Source organism: Balaenoptera acutorostrata, chromosome 15 (genome assembly GCF_949987535.1).
Source record: "Balaenoptera acutorostrata chromosome 15, mBalAcu1.1, whole genome shotgun sequence".
NCBI lineage: Eukaryota > Metazoa > Chordata > Mammalia > Artiodactyla > Balaenopteridae > Balaenoptera > Balaenoptera acutorostrata.
In genome coordinates this window covers 78,453,374-78,471,299 of record NC_080078.1, presented here as the reverse complement: position 1 = coordinate 78,471,299, position 17,926 = coordinate 78,453,374, and the positions used below count along the sequence as shown (strand labels likewise).

At 45.4% G+C, this 17,926-nt stretch overlaps 1 protein-coding gene and 1 non-coding gene across 3 annotated transcripts; both read right to left on the bottom strand.

Moving 5' to 3' along the window:
• Window positions 1–246: 246 nt before the first annotated feature.
• Window positions 247–16,238, bottom strand: RNF114 (ring finger protein 114). Of its 2 annotated transcripts, XM_007185309.2 has the most exons (6): window positions 16,067–16,238; window positions 11,847–11,997; window positions 9,688–9,794; window positions 9,253–9,367; window positions 3,592–3,699; window positions 247–2,066 (listed from the first exon to the last, which is right to left on the bottom strand). In XM_007185309.2, the coding sequence occupies exons 1-6, from the start codon at window positions 16,204–16,206 to the stop codon at window positions 2,001–2,003; spliced, it is 687 nt and encodes a 228-aa protein (XP_007185371.1). In that variant the 5' UTR covers window positions 16,207–16,238; the 3' UTR covers window positions 247–2,000. The 2 variants fall into 2 exon arrangements, with proteins under 2 accessions (XP_007185371.1, XP_007185372.1); XM_007185310.2 differs by lacking the exon at window positions 3,592–3,699.
• On the bottom strand, window positions 5,102–5,236 carry LOC114238289 (small nucleolar RNA SNORA70). Its single transcript, XR_003623684.1, has one exon. It is a non-coding gene; the product is annotated as a small nucleolar RNA SNORA70 (small nucleolar RNA).
• Window positions 16,239–17,926: the final 1,688 nt, after the last annotated feature.

Below are 17,926 nucleotides of genomic sequence, written 5' to 3'. Positions count from 1 at the left end.
TCTTGCCTCACGGGAGCTCCCAACATGGGGGGCGGGGTTCGGCGGGGAAGGGGGTTCGTTCTCCAGACAAGACAGGCCCGGTGAAGCCTGCCGGCGAAGTGTCAGAGCTGAGATCAGAGCCAGATGGGACTCACTCGTAACAGACAAGACCTTCCCCTTAAAAAGAGCAACAATCTTCCGAAGGCCCCCCCAGGCCCAGACTTCAGCAAATGGTGGTTAATGAAAACAGGCATTACAGCTTACCAGTTGGATAAATTATGAAATTTATTTATATTTCACCTTTTAAAAGCCAGAACATAACAAATGTCACTTTCTGGAAAGTCGTCTTATTAGAAATACATGAAGTGCACTTAATACAACGAACTCAGTTTCTTGGTATCACCAGTGAGACCACCATCATCAGGTCCCGCAAATGAAGGTTTTGTCAAATTTCCCTCTAAACTTAGACTGAGATGAACTTCTTCCAGAAATTACAGTGAAAAAGCTGACCATAACATCGGGGCCCTCCCAAGCAACAGCACATTAGAAAAAGTTACTTTGCCCCCAAAGGGCCCGTCTTTGCTGGGCCTTGGGCATGTGCAGCTCTCGCTGGCAGGCAGCGCAAGGCCCACAGCGCAGTGCACAGGCCCAGAGCCCCTTGTCATCTGAAACTTCAGCCACTGACCATAAACAATGTCCATATTCAGACAAGAGGTCTAACAAGGAAAAATGAACCTAAACCCAGATGCCTTTTGGTGGATCAGAAGCTCTGCTCCTACAGATTAGACAGCGCTTAGCCTTGTATTTATTAATATTCGTGAAACAGTCGAACTTCAAGCTTCCGGAGCTATTAGCAAAGCAAGTTTCCAGTGGACAGTTTCCATTACCGACTGCTCCCAGGAAGTGTGCTGTGCCTCTGAACAGCGTGTCTTGTCAGAGACAGCAGCGGCGATGCCAGACCTCCCCAACCCCTCTGCTTTAGAAGGCAGGTCTTCACACACCAACTTACGTGTTGAAAACAGTTTTATAAGGAAACCATTCGTGATAGAAAAGCAACACGCAGTTTAATCTAAATTACCAAATAAAAGAACTAGTATCCACTGGAGCGCCCAGACTTCTTATTCATTTGAGGACTCCTTTTTGTGCTTCAAGGACAGGAACATAAGCAGGCTCCCCAACAGAGAAGCAAACATAACCAAGTCATTGGAAAATACTTCATTAGTTTGAAAATCAGAACCAAAAAGCTATGGCCCTCCCACCTCACTTAGGTGACCCTCCTCCCCACTTATGGATAAATGGAGTTTAACTCCCCTAAGCCAGAAACACTTTCACTAAAAATATGTGGTTACACCTTTATCCTAAAAAGGCACCATGCAGGCATTTAAGATTGAACCAGTTACTCCTAAGGGTGTGCAGGAATGGTAGGAAAATATCACTAAGCAAAACTTCCAGCACCAGAGCACGTTAAGTCCAGAACATTCACCCCAACAGGACGTGTGAAATGTCTCCCATGAGGTAACTCCAGCTTCTGGCAGCTGCTGCCAAGGACCAACAGGAACTTGCACAGCACAGAAGGAGCTCCATCACTGATCAGATGCATTATTGCCAGAGCTCACACACCCCGGGGACAAGGAGAGGAGACGCTTGTCTCATCTGTGCTATTCATGACCCAGAAAAGGTCCTGGCTGGCTCAGAGGACCTGAGAGGTCAACATAGAACACGAGGCTCAAATGTGAAACAAGGACAGGTGGAGAAGCTGAGTTCCCTTCCAAAAAGGAGGGAGAAGCTGCAGGACGTGGCTGAGGAGCAAGACCAGACATGTGACAAACAGGGTAAACAGTAGGGGAAGAGCCCAAAGGAAAGGAGGGCTCTGATCTGGGGACCTGTTCCCTGTCGGAAGTGACCCTGTCCTAATACCACGGCTCACTTCCAGGTCTGTTGTACGTTTAGGTGGAGGAGTCACACGTTTCCCGCTGAGCACGTAATGGAAGCTCTGGAACACAAGCCCCAGCAGAGCCTGCTCACTGGTCGATGATGGAGCGCTGCAGCACCTGGTTCATCATGTCCTCCTCATCCACGTCGTAATCCTACGGGCAAAAAAGACGCTCAGCCTCAGCCAACTGTGCGCAGCTGCAAGAACTCACTTTCAGTCAGAGAAGCAGGGCATGTGAGCGGTGGCTCTGGAGAGGGGCCAGAGGCCAGAGGCCAGCTCCACGGTCTGCGATGCCGGCTGCATGACTCTGGGAAAGTGCTTGATCTCTCTGTGCCTCGGCTGCCTCATCCTGACGATGACCATGATGACGGCTCCCTCAGACGGGAGGGTGGGGACCAGAGAGCACCTGAGTGAAGCCTGGCACAGACGAAGCGTTCAGACCTGGAGCGCTCCGAAGTGAAAGCAGCCTTTTTGATTCAATGAGGCAAAGCTATCTACTTGGGAACTGTATTCATCTTTAACAAAACGACAGTTATTTTGAAGTCTTGAGTTTCAGATACTCTGTTAAGCCGAGAGTAAAATACTCTTTATGACAACTCAGGAAAGAGTCATGCTTTCCTTCTCAGGTCCTGAAACACAGTCATTAAGACTGAATACTAGGGGCCTGACTGGCGGCGCAGTGGTTAAGAATCCGCCTGTTAATGCAGGGGCCACAAGTTCGAGCCCTGATCCGGGAAGATACCACATGCCGCAGAGCAACTAAGCCCGTGTGCCACAACTACTGAGCCTGCGCTCTAGAGCCCGGAAGTCTGAGCCCGCATGCCACAACTACTGAAGCCTGCATGCCTAGGGCCCGTGCTCCTCAACAAGAGAAGCCACTGCAATGTGAAGCCCATGCACTGCAACGAAGAGTAGCCCCTGTCACCTCAACTAGAGGAAGCCCGAGTGCAGCGGCGAAGACTCGATGCAGCACAAAAACAAACAAAAAAACTGAATACTATTCTAAAATCCGAACTTGACATCTGTATATGCAAATAAAAGGTTTACTTTAAACAGCCGGCCGGATTTGTCTGCCACTACAATGCCAAGACAACAGCGTGCTCTTCAGAACCACTGAGCTCTAGAGAAAGGATGTAAACCTGATGACCACACTTGGCTAGTTGGTGTGTTTCGTTTGACCTGAAGTACTTTAAAGTAAACTCGGGATACGTCATACGAAATTCTGCATCGCCAGCTTCCTGGGGCTGGGGCGGGGAGGAGCCTGGCAGTGCTGTGCCTGTCTTGCCACACAACAACAATCAGCTGGCGCTGCTGGCTGCACTACCTGAGTCACACACCGCCCAGCTTGCCATTCCTTAGCAGAAGCACTTCCATTACTTGCCTGGTTCCCGTGGGCACCTGAGCTTAAGGATCCTAAACCAGGTTCCATAACAGGTAGAAACCACATACCGAAGTGGACAAAAGTTTTGGAAAACATAAAATAAAAGCAAGCTTACTATATCTCAGTCTAGATGACTGGCCAGTTCATCTTCTTAAATACCACACAGCTGTCATTCCAGGGAGCCCATCACATCAGTGACAAAACTCACCAAGGAGGCCCACAGTTCTCCAGGTAAGAGAAGAGAGGGAGCTGTGCCGTCCCCCGGGGGAAGGAGTTAGAGCCCAGGCTCCAGACTCACCACGAAAGTGTCGTAAGAAAACTGGTGCCGGCGCTGGATGTGCTCTATGAAGTTGGCGCTGCGGTAGTTAGGGTCTCCCCAGGGCATCGAGGCACATATCGGACAAACCTTTCAATAAAGAAGCACGGTATCAGGTACTGGATGTCTGAGCTGACATCAGCCCTCTGTGGCCTGTGTCCAGCCACCTTTCTTCCAGGACAGCTTTCCTGACCACCAGTCCAGGGCCTGGTCACATCTTCAAGTGCACATCCACATCCCAGAAGACACCGTCAGTCTCCTACTCGAGTCAAAAGGCTTAGGCCATGATAACACCCATTTTTGATCCCCTACTGAGGTGAGAACACTGTGTCAGCCTAGGAGGAGCCTAGACTACGACCTTCCAACCCAGCACACAAAATGATCTAAAAGCACAAAGAAAACCAAGGAAATGACAGATGAGCAACATCCCAAGGAAGTAAAACACAGCCTTACGTGCTGTTTTTATAAAGTAAATGCTCAGACGAGGGGGCTCAGGCTAAAGGGCCTTCACACAAGAGGTTGATTTGGGCTTTGAAGAGCGGGAGATATTTGGAAAGACAAAGAGTACGTGGCAAGCAGCCAATGAGTCTGGCTAGAATGGAAAATTCACGGTGAGGGGCAGAGAGGGGGGCGGGGGCAGAAGTAGGCGTAAGTGGTCTGGCTTGACAATGGAACCCCACCATCTACAAGGAAGATATGTGACCAAGGGGGTTGACATGAGATAAATGCGAAATGGTGAGGGAGCTAGGCAGGCGGCTGGCGCTGTGGAGGAGAGCATGATCAGAACCAGAGTCTGGGGAGGAGGAGGCTTCCAAAGGGAAGGGCTGAAACACTGACGTTTAAGGAGTTCTGCAGAAGGAGAGGAGCAGAACAGAGGACCAAGGGCTGAAGGAAGTGAGGCTTCAACAGAGCCAAAATAATCAGAGGGATTTCAAGAAGCCAAAGGAGGGGAAAAAAGGACAAAAAATTAGGTTGCAGTACCAGATACCACAGAGTAGTTTAGCAATATCTATCAAAATTATGAGTGTACTTAACCTTTGACCAAATTAATCCATATCTAAGACTTTATTACTATTCTTTTTTTGTTAGGAAGTGGGATTCACTGATTGGCCTCAGTGAGGAAGGGACAGGGCCAAGGTCTCATGAGTGCCTCTGTCCAGGGGCCACGATTAGGGATGTATTTGACCCCAGAGCCATCTGGGATGAGCCACTTCTCAGCCGCCATGCCTTCAGATTCATCTGCATTACACTTAGTAAATCCCCACTCCTTGGAGATGCAGATGTCCTGGCGGCCAGGGAACCTGAACTTGGCCCTGCACAGGGCCTTAACCACGTGCTCCTTGTTCTGCAGCTTGGTGTGGATGGGCATGATGACTTTGCCAACGTAGACTCTGGCTACTATGCCCGAGGCCTTTCCCAAGGCACCCTGTGTACCTGTCTGGAGCCTAGACTGGGGACGGCCTGAGGCCAGACATGAATGTCCACTGGAAAGGGCTGTCTCCAAGGTCCCTTCGGGCAACCTGTACAGGCAACAGGCTGCATACACTACCAAGGAGGCTGCTCTTTGCAGCCATTGCACACCGGGCCCCCACGGAGAAAAGAGCACGGTCGGCTTAACTGGCTGCAGGCTAAGACTTTATTTTTCAGACATACGTAAATATAGGCAAAGGTATGTTAAAATCTATGACAGCCTTTAAAAATGTACTATGAAAAACTTCAGAACTATAGGAAAGTAGATAATAGTTTGATAAACCATCCCTTATCCCCAACACCTAGATTTAAGTTTGGCATACTTACTTCAGCAAAAAATGAAGCATTTAAAAATAAGACACAACAATTCACCCTTAACTGTTTCAGAACAGTCCTAAAAATATGTTTCCCTTTACAAATACAGTACTATTTATTATCTCACCCATCGATCAACAATTTTTTTTAGTAGCATTTAATATCCAGTCTTTCATCAAATTTTCTGATACTGTCTGGAAGTAACCTTGACGTTTATCAATAAGGGACCAGTTAAATCATGGTACAGACAAGTAATGGAAAACTGAGAAGCTCATTAAAAAAGAATCAGATCTACATGTACTGATGTGGACAGATGTCAACAACATTGGTTAGTGTGTAGAAATGAGCTGTCACTTGCATCCAAAGGGGGACAAAAGAGGAGGACAGCATGAATCATACATTTGAAAGCTAGAAATGTCTCTGGATGACATAATTTTGTATTTTCCACACACGCAGTGGAGCACTACTCAGAGGCCAATGAGCACTCCACAGAAGTGTCTCTGATGCTGTTAAGAGAGAACTGGTTTAGGAGCCAGGACACTGGGTTCCAGTACTGGTTCTGCACTAACCAGCTTCACAATGTGGGCAGTCCACTTAGCGTGCGTGGTACGCTGGTTTCTTCACTTATTCACTTCCAGAAATGAGTGCAGGGGAGACAGTGGTAGGAAATGAATTTGAGTAGCTCTATCATTTGACTTAACATCCGTTTTAGTTTTCATAATTACTAAAATAGTTGAGCTTATCTGGCTAACTTTAAAATGGAAAATGGGTAGTGGGGGCAGGTGGTGGTGTCTGTGTATCTCTGTGCCTAAGCTCATTTGCTCTTTCAATTAGTAATTGGTTATTAAGAACCATAACTGAAACATCTTGAAGAAGCAGCTGAAAACTTGGCTTTGGGGTGTTTTTCATAGAACATATCATGCTTAGTGCAGACAAAGAATGTGTACTGAGCAGCTATTCTGGAATCATAGGAAAAGAAAATGTCTGGCCTCAGGCCGTCCTCAGTCTAGGCTCCAGACAGGTACACACGGTGCCTTGGGAAAGCCCTCGGGCACAGTAGCCAGAGTCCACGTTGGCGAAGTCATCATGCCCATCCACACCAAGCTGCAGAACGAGGAGCACGTGGTTAAGGCCCTGTGCAGGGCCAAGTTCAGGTTCCCTGGCCGCCAGGACATCTGCATCTCCAAAGAGTGGGGATTTACTAAGTGTAATGCAGATGAATCTGAAGCCGTGGTGGCTGAGAAGTGGCTCATCCCAGATGGCTCTGGCATGCGATGGCCATTCCAGATTGGCATCTGCCTCAGAAACCTCAACACTCATCTATGTAATAAAGATACAGATCTCAGAAGGACGGGTATTAGTATCAAATGATGGGGCTGTTTATTTTTGAGAGAAAATAATCAATTCTTTGTGACTGATCTCATGAAAGGCCGGCAGGCATGGTGTGGTGTTTTGCTTTTACACTGGGTTTACTTCTATTATACAAAAATGACAAGTGGTAATATAATGCATGTATTACATCCAAACATAAACTAAATTGCAAAAATATAAAAAATACTTGAATAACTGATGGTATAGAGGGAACCAGGAGTCTAGGGGAAGAGGCCACAGTCCACTTCTTATACAAGGAACTGACTACATACAAAGAAACAAATTTTAAAAATTGTAGCGAGGTGACAGAAAACAAGGACTTAAGAAGACCAGCTGGGCCCCTGGATAATGTGATGCCAGCAGTGGACGCTGGACTCTAAAGGGATAAAGGAGAGAACACAGAAGAGACAGCAGCAGCTGACAAACCAAAGCTTGAAGGAAAAGAGAAACTGCAGGCTATATAGAGAAAACAGTGGATCAAATATTCCTCCCACCAATTAGACAGGGAAGATTGGGCATGTCTGAAGGAAAGCAAGTGTTAGGAGCGGGTAGAGAGAAAAGCTGAAGGTGACAGGAGAAACATGGTGGGGAGAGGAAGCCTCAGGAGCAGCTCCTCAGGAGACTAGGAGCCCTAGTCTCAGTCCTCCGCCTGGATCTGAGGATGCGGGCAGAGAAGAGGCGGACAGGCAAAGGAGCCTTTTCCTCAGCACGAGGGAATGATAAGGACACAGAACGAGGGGTGCACACTCAAGTGTTCACAGGAACCCGGCGGGAAAGGCAAACAAGCAAAGCAGGATGTCTGTGAGCCATCCCATCTAGAGGGGCCAGCACTATTCAGAGCCAGCCAACTTTTGCTGGAACTTCTAATTTCTCAAATGTAGAGTATCAAGATTGAGAAATCTGCTAACTTTTAAAGCTTGGGGAAATGAAATTGTGTATGGGCCAGACAGGCTGCCAGTCTGTGACCTCAGAGATAGATCAGAGAGCTCCTGAGACAGAACGAACAGAGAAGAAAGGAACACACACCTGGTACTTGGAACTTAGTGAAAAGCAGGACTCACCATTGTCTGTGGAAAAGATGGGGACAGTTCATGCCAGGAACTTAATGAAAAGAGAGTGCCCAGAATAGCCACCAGACAGTGTGTGTGTGCGCCAGCGGCAATAGGGCCTGGCTGAAAACAGCGTGCTTGCTGGGCCAAGCCAGCCCAGTTCCCTAGTTTGGGGAGTTGGGAAAAGCAGAGAGGGGGGATTCATCTGTGGAATCTGTCACAGCACAACATTAAGAGTCCAGGGAGCCCAGTGTAAAAAGTAGCTGTACTGACCAGAATTTGGACTTGGCAAGGAGTTCAAAAAAGAGAAGATTCAAGGTATTCTCAAACAGACTAGCTGAATCTTAAGATTTAAGACAGAAAAACACAGAGTGCCATCAGGCCTAATTCTACTAGCAAAAGCTCATACAAATTCTCAAGTCTGTGTACCATCTTTTACAGCAGTGGAGCTGAAGATCTGCTCATAAAACTTGCTACATAGTTCAACAGAAGCAGTGTGAGATAAATGGGAAAACAAACAAAACTATAGAGAAAGTTGTATTAAGACCTAGTCTGTCAATCACATTAAGAGGGAAGGATAACACTGCTGAGATGGACCAAATTCAAACTTTTTTTTTTAAAGAAAACTACATGTCAGCCTTGATATATAAATTAAATATCAAAGGACTGATAAGCACTTTCCTAATCATTTCATCTACATTCTCTTTCCCCACAACTATGAAGACGCTACTCAAATGGAAAATGGCAGCTTTATGCAGACACCAGGGGATCCAAGTTAACATTACCAACAATGGGAACAACAAACATCACATGACCCGCCTGATGTATACCCGGACGTGTAGCATCCCTGCACGTAATCATGAAGAAACAGACAAACCCAAATTGAAGGACGTTCTACAAAACAACTGGCCTGTCCTCTTTAAAAATGTCAAGGGCATGAAAGACAAAGAAAAACTGAGGACTAAAGAGACATGACACCTAAATATAACTCACAGATCCAGGATTTGGGGGCCAGGGGAGATTGCTATGAAGGACACTACAATTGTTAAAATTTAAACATGAATTCCAAAGGAGGTATTAGATTGTATCAATGCTACAATTCCTGAATGTGAAAATCAAACTCACAAAAAAATGTGGTTTTCTAAGAAGACATTACTTCTTCTTAGGAAACATGTGCTGAAGTATTTAGGGACAAAGGGTCATGATATCTGTAACTTATTCTCAAATGGTTAGCATAAAATACGTATATAGAGTATGGTTAAGCAAATATGGTAAAAGCTTATTAATCTGTGACTCTAGGTGAAGGGTACATAGAGTTCATTTAACTAACCCTGTAATTTTTCTGTTAAGTTTGACTTTCTTTCCCCATAAAAATTCAAAAAACAACAACAACAAAAACCCACATAACAAAACAAAAAACTCAAAGAGTTACTCTTACCACAGATTTAGTGTCCGTGCTATGGAACAACTTGCAGTGTTCTACAAGTCCTTCTTGATCAAAATTCTTCTCGGGACAGTAAGGACAAGGAAACGTATAACGGTTTGGGACATTTCTGGAAAATGAAAGGCAGGAAAAAAGAAGAAACCTCTCTGTGAGTACCTTTCTGCACAATTTCAATCACTGTCCCCTCCCAAAAGGAGCAAAGTTCACTCAATGTGTTATGACAGGGGTTCTGATGATCACTTATGCATCAGGTCAAATGATCTGAAAGTAACAGCTCAGCTAATATTTGAAGTGAACATGAGAGTCCTTCTCCGCACCCACCCCAAAACAAAACCTTAGGTCAGCTTTAGCCAGCATAACAATTATACCTCCACTTTCCAAAACTCATGAAGAAAGACGTCCACCTAAGAGAGTGACAGAGTCATTTACCTTGGCTGAAGGGACACATCCTTGGTGGTGGCCTTCACACCTTCCATGATGTAATTCTGGTATTTGGAACAGGTGGCCACATGCGCACGGATCTTGGATAGGAAGAACTTAAGTAGGAAGAATCAGAGTCCACAAGTTAGTCAGGATCTTGTACCCAGGCCAACATAGTCCCAAAGTGAAGGCAAGATGAAAACTAGACCTATATCACCCTGGCAAACAATCTCACCAGACTCCTGGCTATGCTGATGGGACTGAAACTCTGACTGTTGCAGGGTTTCTGTCAATACCAAGCCTGATGTTTTACTTGACCAAACAAGGATATCTGCTTCCACTCTAAAATCACTCTCAGAGAGGTTTGCTTTATTCATGATATGCTCTCTGCTCAGAGACACTCCAAACCCAGTGAAGTTTTTAAAGTTTTCCACACTAGCACTTAAACTAATCTCCTTACGCAAGCCAAGAACCACATTCCATTATAAGTGCGGCAGAGAAAAGTGATGATTTACGTAAAAGGGATAAAGGCTAGTAATCCTAGTTAAACAATCATATCCTATCACCAGATTGTGATAAATGATCTTACAAAAAAAACCCAGAATCTGAATTCTATTTCTCTAATAAAATCTAGTCTTTGCAAGATGGAAAGAGAAAAGAAAACCCACAGGAAGAGTGCTTCATCACAGGTGATCTAAAAAGAAAGAAAAAGTGTAAGGAATGAAGAAAGAGGAGGTAAAGGGAAGATAAACATTTTTGGAGGTATAATACAATCACAAAGCATACAGAAATTTTTAAAAACTCACCATGCATACATAAAGAAAGATGAAGGTAACAGGAAACTTTATTTCAGTATATTGAGTTTCTAAATCAAAAGAAACTACACGGAAAAATATGTTTCAGTATTTGAGCTCTGGCTTACCATGATGCTTCTTTCTGTCTTATCTCCAACTAAAGAACTTGACCTCAAGCTGTCTATCAAAGAGCTCCCAATTAAAAGGGATGGGAAAGAGCCCTACTCAGAACTGCAGCCACTGTGTACCCCTAGTGCTAAATCACTCTGAAAGGAAAGAAATGGTAAGGTATATCCATTTTATGGCTATCCGTATTAAGGTGTTAAAGTAATGAAACTAACATGCGAGGATGTCAAAGTCATTAAGTAAAAAAGTTTTCAAAAGTGAAAAGAACTTGCAGAAGTATATATTATAGTATGATCCTATTTTGTAGAAATCCCACACTTGTGTTTGTCAATGGGCAGAAAAATGTTTTGCAGCCTTCTAAATTGAAGCATTTTTAAAGAGGTAATCTCTGGAGTGGGGAACAAGCCTACATTAGTTTATATTTTTGTGTTGTCTGGAATTAATAAAATCATAATGATTTAAAAACCAATAATGCTGTGTATATCTCTTTGAAAATAAAATGTTGTAACCTGTGCAGTTACAACAGATGTTAAAATAAATATTCTTGACTCTAACATGGTCATACAAAACAGTACGGATGCATTTCAAATGTTAGATATTGCTATTATAATCAAATGACTTCATATTGACCTTTGCACTACAATTCCTCCTTGCCAAGTGCTAAAAAGTTGAACAAGTTTTATATCTTTAGTAATATACATTATAAAATTTCCCCTCAGGACTTCCCTGTGTTCCAGTGGTTAAGACTCCGCACTTCCACTGCAGGGGGCGTGGGTTCCATACCTGGGGTTGGGGAACTAAGATCCTGCATGCCGGGTGGCGTGGCCAAAAAAAAAAAGAAAAAAATTCCCCTCAAACTCATTGCAGCAGGTAACTTTGAGTCACTGACTTCATTTTATATTTTAAAAAATTAAGAAATATCATTGTCATTATATTCTAATTAAAACTGTGTATGCTGCTTTGGGAAAATGGGTCTTTTGCAGGAAAAAACTGGGACAACTGATTTCTATGGCTTTCAAAGCTAAACTATGTAACATAATAAACCAATTTTTAAAGGAAAAAAAACCCCACCACAACCAATTAAGGTTACCAAAATGCAACAGCACAGCCACTGCCACAGATAACCAGCATGCACACGTGCTGTTAGTCATTTAGTCACGTTCTAACTTCAGAAACAACGTGGCAACAGATCTACATTTTACCCATCTTATAGAAAGACACTGACTCTTCCGTTTTACTTCCACATACATTTTTACGGCAGCCATGGCAAGAAGTCTCTGTGCTCTCAATCTGCCGCTCGAGCTCCACGGCTCGGACGCCAGGTGCCAGAGTGCTGCGACACACCCCACAGACAGGCTTCTTCGGCTTCAGACATTCCTGCAGGCATGCAGAGCAAAAGCTAGAACAAGACATACAGAGAACCTGCGTCATGCATCGTGGAGACAAGACAACAAAAATGGATAAACTTTTAAAATGACATCAATGAATTAAAAACAACTTGCTCCCTGCTCTTGATTCAAATACTGAGTCCTTCTGGGCAAGAAAAAGGGGGGGAGGGTGTTCCTTGCAACGAACACACAGGTCCAGCAACAGAAATAAATGCAAACTCCCATGACATGGCAGAAGGTGCTACGGCACAGTCTTCAGACCTCAGCCCCTGCCGCTGAGGGATCCTGGTGGGATCTCCTGAACTTCAGTTTCTCCTCTGTGAAGTGGAGATCATAGTACCTACTTCTAGGATTGTTGGGAGGGTGGATTATGCATAGCACACTCTTACTACAGTGTCTAGCACATATGAAATGCACCACAAACAGACGCGGCTATCACTAGAGGTGAATGCAAAGCACTATGGAAACACAAAGTCAAGAGCAACAGTTGTGACCCAAGAAGGACAGAGCTGGTAAGACTTCAGAGGCAGCATCCGCGAAAGAGCCTTAAAAGAAAGAGTTCAGTGGTACAGGAGGGGAAGAATATTCCAGGCCCTTAGACTTAGACTTTTATTTCCTCAGATGCATCGTGAGTGTTTAACACCTTTCCTCATAAGCAGTAGGGAGCCAGGTGTTTAAAACAAGGTAGCAACCAGACCAAATTCAAGTTTTAGAAAAATAACTCTGGCGTTATCATGAACAATAGAGTTGTCGGCTTTAAAAATTTTTTAGATGAGGAAAGAAGAGAAAAGACTTGATGTAGAAACCAAACAGATGGCCAAAGGCAAGAAACCGCGAGGCAATAAAGAATTCAGGAAATGATTCAGGAGTAGAATCAGTAGGACTTGGTAATTTACTGAATTTGGAAAAGCAAAGAAGTCAAAGATGACCAACTTTCTGTCCGAAGCCTAGACAGGTGGTGATACTCAGATACGGTACAGAGAAAGAAGGAATGATAAGGCATGAAAATACCCTGGCTACATACTCAACCTGACAGACAAGATAACAAAATCTGCCAGGAAGAACTCAGGACATACAATCAAAGGTAATTTGTGCATCTGACCATTTTTTACTGTCTCTAAAAATTTTCTTCCTTTTTGTTACTTAGCTAGATGTTAAATGCTGCTAGACAAAATTCTAAACCAGGATGGGAGAAGGTGAGCGGGTCTAATGATTCACAACCGAGGGCACAGTGGTGAACTAAACAAAGTCCCTGTCATCATGATGCTTATATTCCAGAGTAGAGGAAAACACAAGTGTTAATTTCAGATAGTGATTAAATATATGAAGGAAATAAAACAAGGCAAAGAGATCAGCTGCGGGGGAAGGGGATCACAGAAAGCTTCTCTAAGGGGGTAACAGTTGAGCTGAGACCTAAAATTATGAGGAGAGCTGCACAGACGTGGATGAAAAGAGTTCCACAGAGATGACACCAAGTGCAAAGCGGGAACCAAGAGGTAGAAGGGAAGGTCTCTGAGGCCATGATGTGGTAGACCACGGGGAGAGGATAAGTGATGAGGTTAAAGAGGCAGATGGGGCCTTATGGCCATCATTTGTTGTACCTCTTCTCAAAGGCAGATCAATAGAGTAACCCAAGAGAGCACAGAAGATCCCAGAGAGCATAATGAAATCAAACCCAGCTTGTAGATAAAAGCGGCTCAAAGCCTCCCTTCAAGCATACACCGAGATTCAGCTCAGAGATCAATGTTCACAAGCCACTCTGTGACTGAGTCATGCCCGACGAACAAGCCTGCTTTTAAATGGCCCCTGTATCTTGGACTGGCTTTTAGTTTCCATTTCCTATTTATGGGCCTTTTTCTAGTTCAGCCTTCTAGATGCTCCACTTCCTGTTATAATGCTACTTAGAAAATCCTTCTCTTGGGCACCCAGCCACCTGCCATTCTCCAGCTGTATTCCACTAAGTTGGAGGGGGATGTAAAATTCAGGGCTTGAAATAAAGTTTTATAAAAATTCAATGCCCCACGCAGCCGGAGCTGCAGTGACGCTCACTTACAAGCACGAAAGTTAGCAAAAATCAACCAGGCAGAGCAAAAAGCACTTGGCTGGAGCTGAGGGAGACTTGGCTGCCCTCACAGAGGTGTAGCCATCTGTCTTCAATCAGCATTGAACTGATGAACACACAGAGCTAGTACGGTGAGTATAGAAAAGAGCCAAGGTTTGAATCCCAGTACTGCCCCCTGACCTCTGACCTAGGAAAGGTCCATCTGGCTCAAGGAAACCTCAAATTTTGCTGCTCTTCAGTTGGCAAACTGTGCTGGGTCAATTCTCTTTATAAATGTTAATTGTAAATGAAATCCACTGAATTAATCCAAAATTAGGTAAGCATAATAAGGAGGACTGATCCAAGGAAAAGAGGACTCAACGAGAAAGCTACCTAGGGTCCACTTCAACTTTCACAAAGTATGCTTCCACCACTAATTTCTTAGTTCATTCGTTCCTTACTTGATCACTCCCCCTGCCCCCACCCCAGGTTTGATCTCTATAATACCTTCCCATCGCACAATGAGTTTTGACAAAAGTTTGAGCATTAGTAGTACTTATTTATCATCAATTCACTGGACTGTGAACTCCATGGGCAGAATCACCTTGTTCCCTACTGTGCCCCCAAATCTGGCACATAGTGAGCACACAAATATTTTAGCCAGTTGAACATAAGACTGGAAGATGGTTGCTCAGACACTACGTTGGGCACCTGGGACAGAAAGAGGCGCAAAACAGACATGATCACTGCCCTGGTGATCTCTAAGTTTTGCTCTGTGCAAAGTAGGAGAAAGAAACCCCAGGAAAGAAGCAGAGAGGTAATTTAAATGGGGATGGTGACAAGGGAGGTAACTTAAACTGGGACTTGAAGTCTGGAAAGGATCTGGGATAGTGACGGGGGAGGTGCAAATGGGGCAAGAAGAGTTCCAGGCTAACTGAACTGCAAACAGGAACAGCCTGAAGCTAGAAAGAGCTTGGTGCACTTGAAGAAGCAAAAAGCAGTCAGTGTGCCTGAAGAGCCCTTGCCAGGTGCCAACTGTTCTCTGAACTGGCAAACAGACACCTGCAGTCCATCTGGGGAGAGTAGACAATGGTGAACCTGCCCTAAGTGAGCCTCAGTGCCCTCACCCGCAAGATGGCCTCCAACCCTCTTCCCCTGCAGGAGTGCTGCCGAAATAAGAATGCCCATGAGGTGCCTATTGTGCCTACTGACCAACAGAGGGGTCCTAAGACCAATACCAAGATGATGCCCGTGACGAGCACTGGGGAAGGCCACAGAGGAAAATCCAACTCCCAGTAGCAAGAGGAAGGTAGCCACGTTCTCTACAGTTCTTTCAACTTAAGCGTCTGATGTGTGTCTGATGGGGCAAGGCTTAGATTCAAATCCAGCCAACCTCAAAGCACCTACCCCAGAACCTGTACTGGACATTGTCACACACATCTCCTTTAGTCGTTATAAGCAGTCTATTAGCAATATGGAGGCTTTATAATTTCAAATACAGTGCAACAAACCTCGTCCCCAAGTAGGAATGCTAACAATCCCTATCTGCCAACTCCCCACCTCTTTCACAGTGAAGGGCAGACTGGTCAGATCTACATCAAGACTTCCCTTTTGTTCTTTTGGTCTAGTCCGGCGTTTCCCCGACTGTAGTGAACATTAGCATTACTTGGCACAGCTGGACACATGACGCCATACACAGCGTACTTCAGGGGCCACGTACAGACTATTTAAGGGAAACTGGCTCCCCAAGAGCCGACTTTAGATCCTACCAAACCCCCAGCAGGGTGCGACTCCACCATCGCGCGTGGGAAGGAGCCTGGCAGCCGACCTGTAACACAGCAGGCGCTCAACAGAAGAGCGGGACACTTGGGTGTAAGCAGGGCGGAAGAGAAGACCACCCCGCCAACTTCCACGGGCCTCCAGGAACTCCATGTCCTCTCGCTCCCGCCTCGAGACCCTCCCTGCCGAGGCCTCGCTCCTCGGCTCCATTTTCCTCCCAGTCAGGCGCCCCCCCGACCGGTCCCTGACCCTCCACTTACACGTGTCCACAGGGCACCTGCACGGGCTTCTCGTACACCTCTAGGCAGACGGGACACGTGAAGCGGCCCAGGGGGTCGGCCTCCGCCGCGGGCCCTGCCAGCTGCGAACCACCATCACGGTCCTGCAGTTGCGCCGCCATCTTGCCGCCGTTGAGCGCAGGGCAACGGCGGCCTAGAAGGAGGAGCACGAGGGGCGGAGCTAGGGGCGTGGCTTATGGAACGTGCGTCGGGCTGGGGGCGGGGCTAGCGGGTGGGCCGCGCCTCCTGGCCTCTCTGAAGGGAGGGAGGGAGGGAGGGAAATCTGGAAAATGTGGACCCAGATCCAGAGACTGGCTTTGTGGAACAGGCTTTGTGCTTCAGCCACTGTTTCCCAAATTTAAATAGTTATTACTATTACTTAATATTTACTTATGCACTATTACTGAATCTTTCTCTTCAATCGAGTTGTTCTTTCTTTAAACTTCAGCAAACAAATTTTAAAGGGAGATCTGTTATCACTCCCAAGCTACAAATAGAAAATCAGTATCACATTTCTACAGGACACTGGAAAAATACAATGGAAACAATACAATCTTATAAAGTCATGCTGGATACTGTTGCCGCTGAAAAGGGAGATTAAGCATGATTAGAGAGGTGCTGAAGACAGACTACCACCACACTGAGACTTCCTAGTGAAAGCAGAAGTAATCTCTGTCTCCCTTAGAGTCAAACTATTTAAAATTGTGTCCACATGCCTCCTGGCCATGGGGTCCAGCTCCAGCTCTGTATAAGATGGGGAGCCTCGGGTTTGAAGAGAGAGACTAAACCTCAGTCTTGAAAGGAGCAGGCCTAGAACCCAGATGTTTTGAATCTCAAATTTCTCCACTTTTCACTGCACCAAATTGGCTCTTGTATATAGCCCACTTAACAAAAGCTACATCTTTTTAAAAGGCAGGCTCTGCTAACAAGTCTGTGTGGTTTTCTTAACCAGGAAAGTCAATGATCAATTAAACTCCACCCTGAAAGGCCACAAAGCCCTCACAGTAAGGAGTCTGCACAGGACAAATAAACCATGTTTACTAAGCCAGATAAACTGAATGCAAATTTGCGCCTCATTTGTCCCATTCTCAGTCCTCTGGGTTGATTTTGCTTGACCTGCTGGCAGCAGGAGGATTATTTTTAGCTTGCCATGTGGGCATCTTTTCACAAACGAATAACCTGGCGGGTAGGCAGCAACCCTAGAGGGCCAATGCTTACGTTTTACCATTTCTTTTTCTTGTTCCTATGCCAGGCACCTGTGCATCTGACCTCTTCCCAGCCAAAAGTGCCCTTTCTCCTCTCCAGGGATGGGGGTGCTTTAGTGGGGGCAGAGGTGTGTTGTGGGTATTTATAAGCCTTTGTGTTGGCTTTGTAGCTGCCACCAGACCCTGTGCTGAGAGCGGGGAAGACGGTGAGGGCAGGGGAGTCCCAGACCCGGGCTTCAAATCCACTGAGTGCCTCCAGTTTGGGCTCTTGAAATGAACTTTCCATGAGCTCGTACACTTAGTCACAGAGACAGGAGGACAGGATTGAAATAATACTATATTAATAGTGAACTTTTTGTATGCTTATTATTCTAAGCACTTTACATGAATGAATCCTCAGAGCAAGCTATGACTTAGGTTCTACTACTCACATTTTACAACTATGCAAATCGAAGTACAGAGAGATTAAATTACCTTTTAACACAGATGGAAAACCGGAGTCAGGATTTGAACCCATGCAGTCTGGCTTTGGTACCTGTGCATTTAAGAGTGCCAGTCGTTCTCAAACTCTTACGTGCATCAGAGTCACCCGGAGGGCTTCTGAAAACAAGAGTTGCTGGGGTAGACCCCCAGAGTT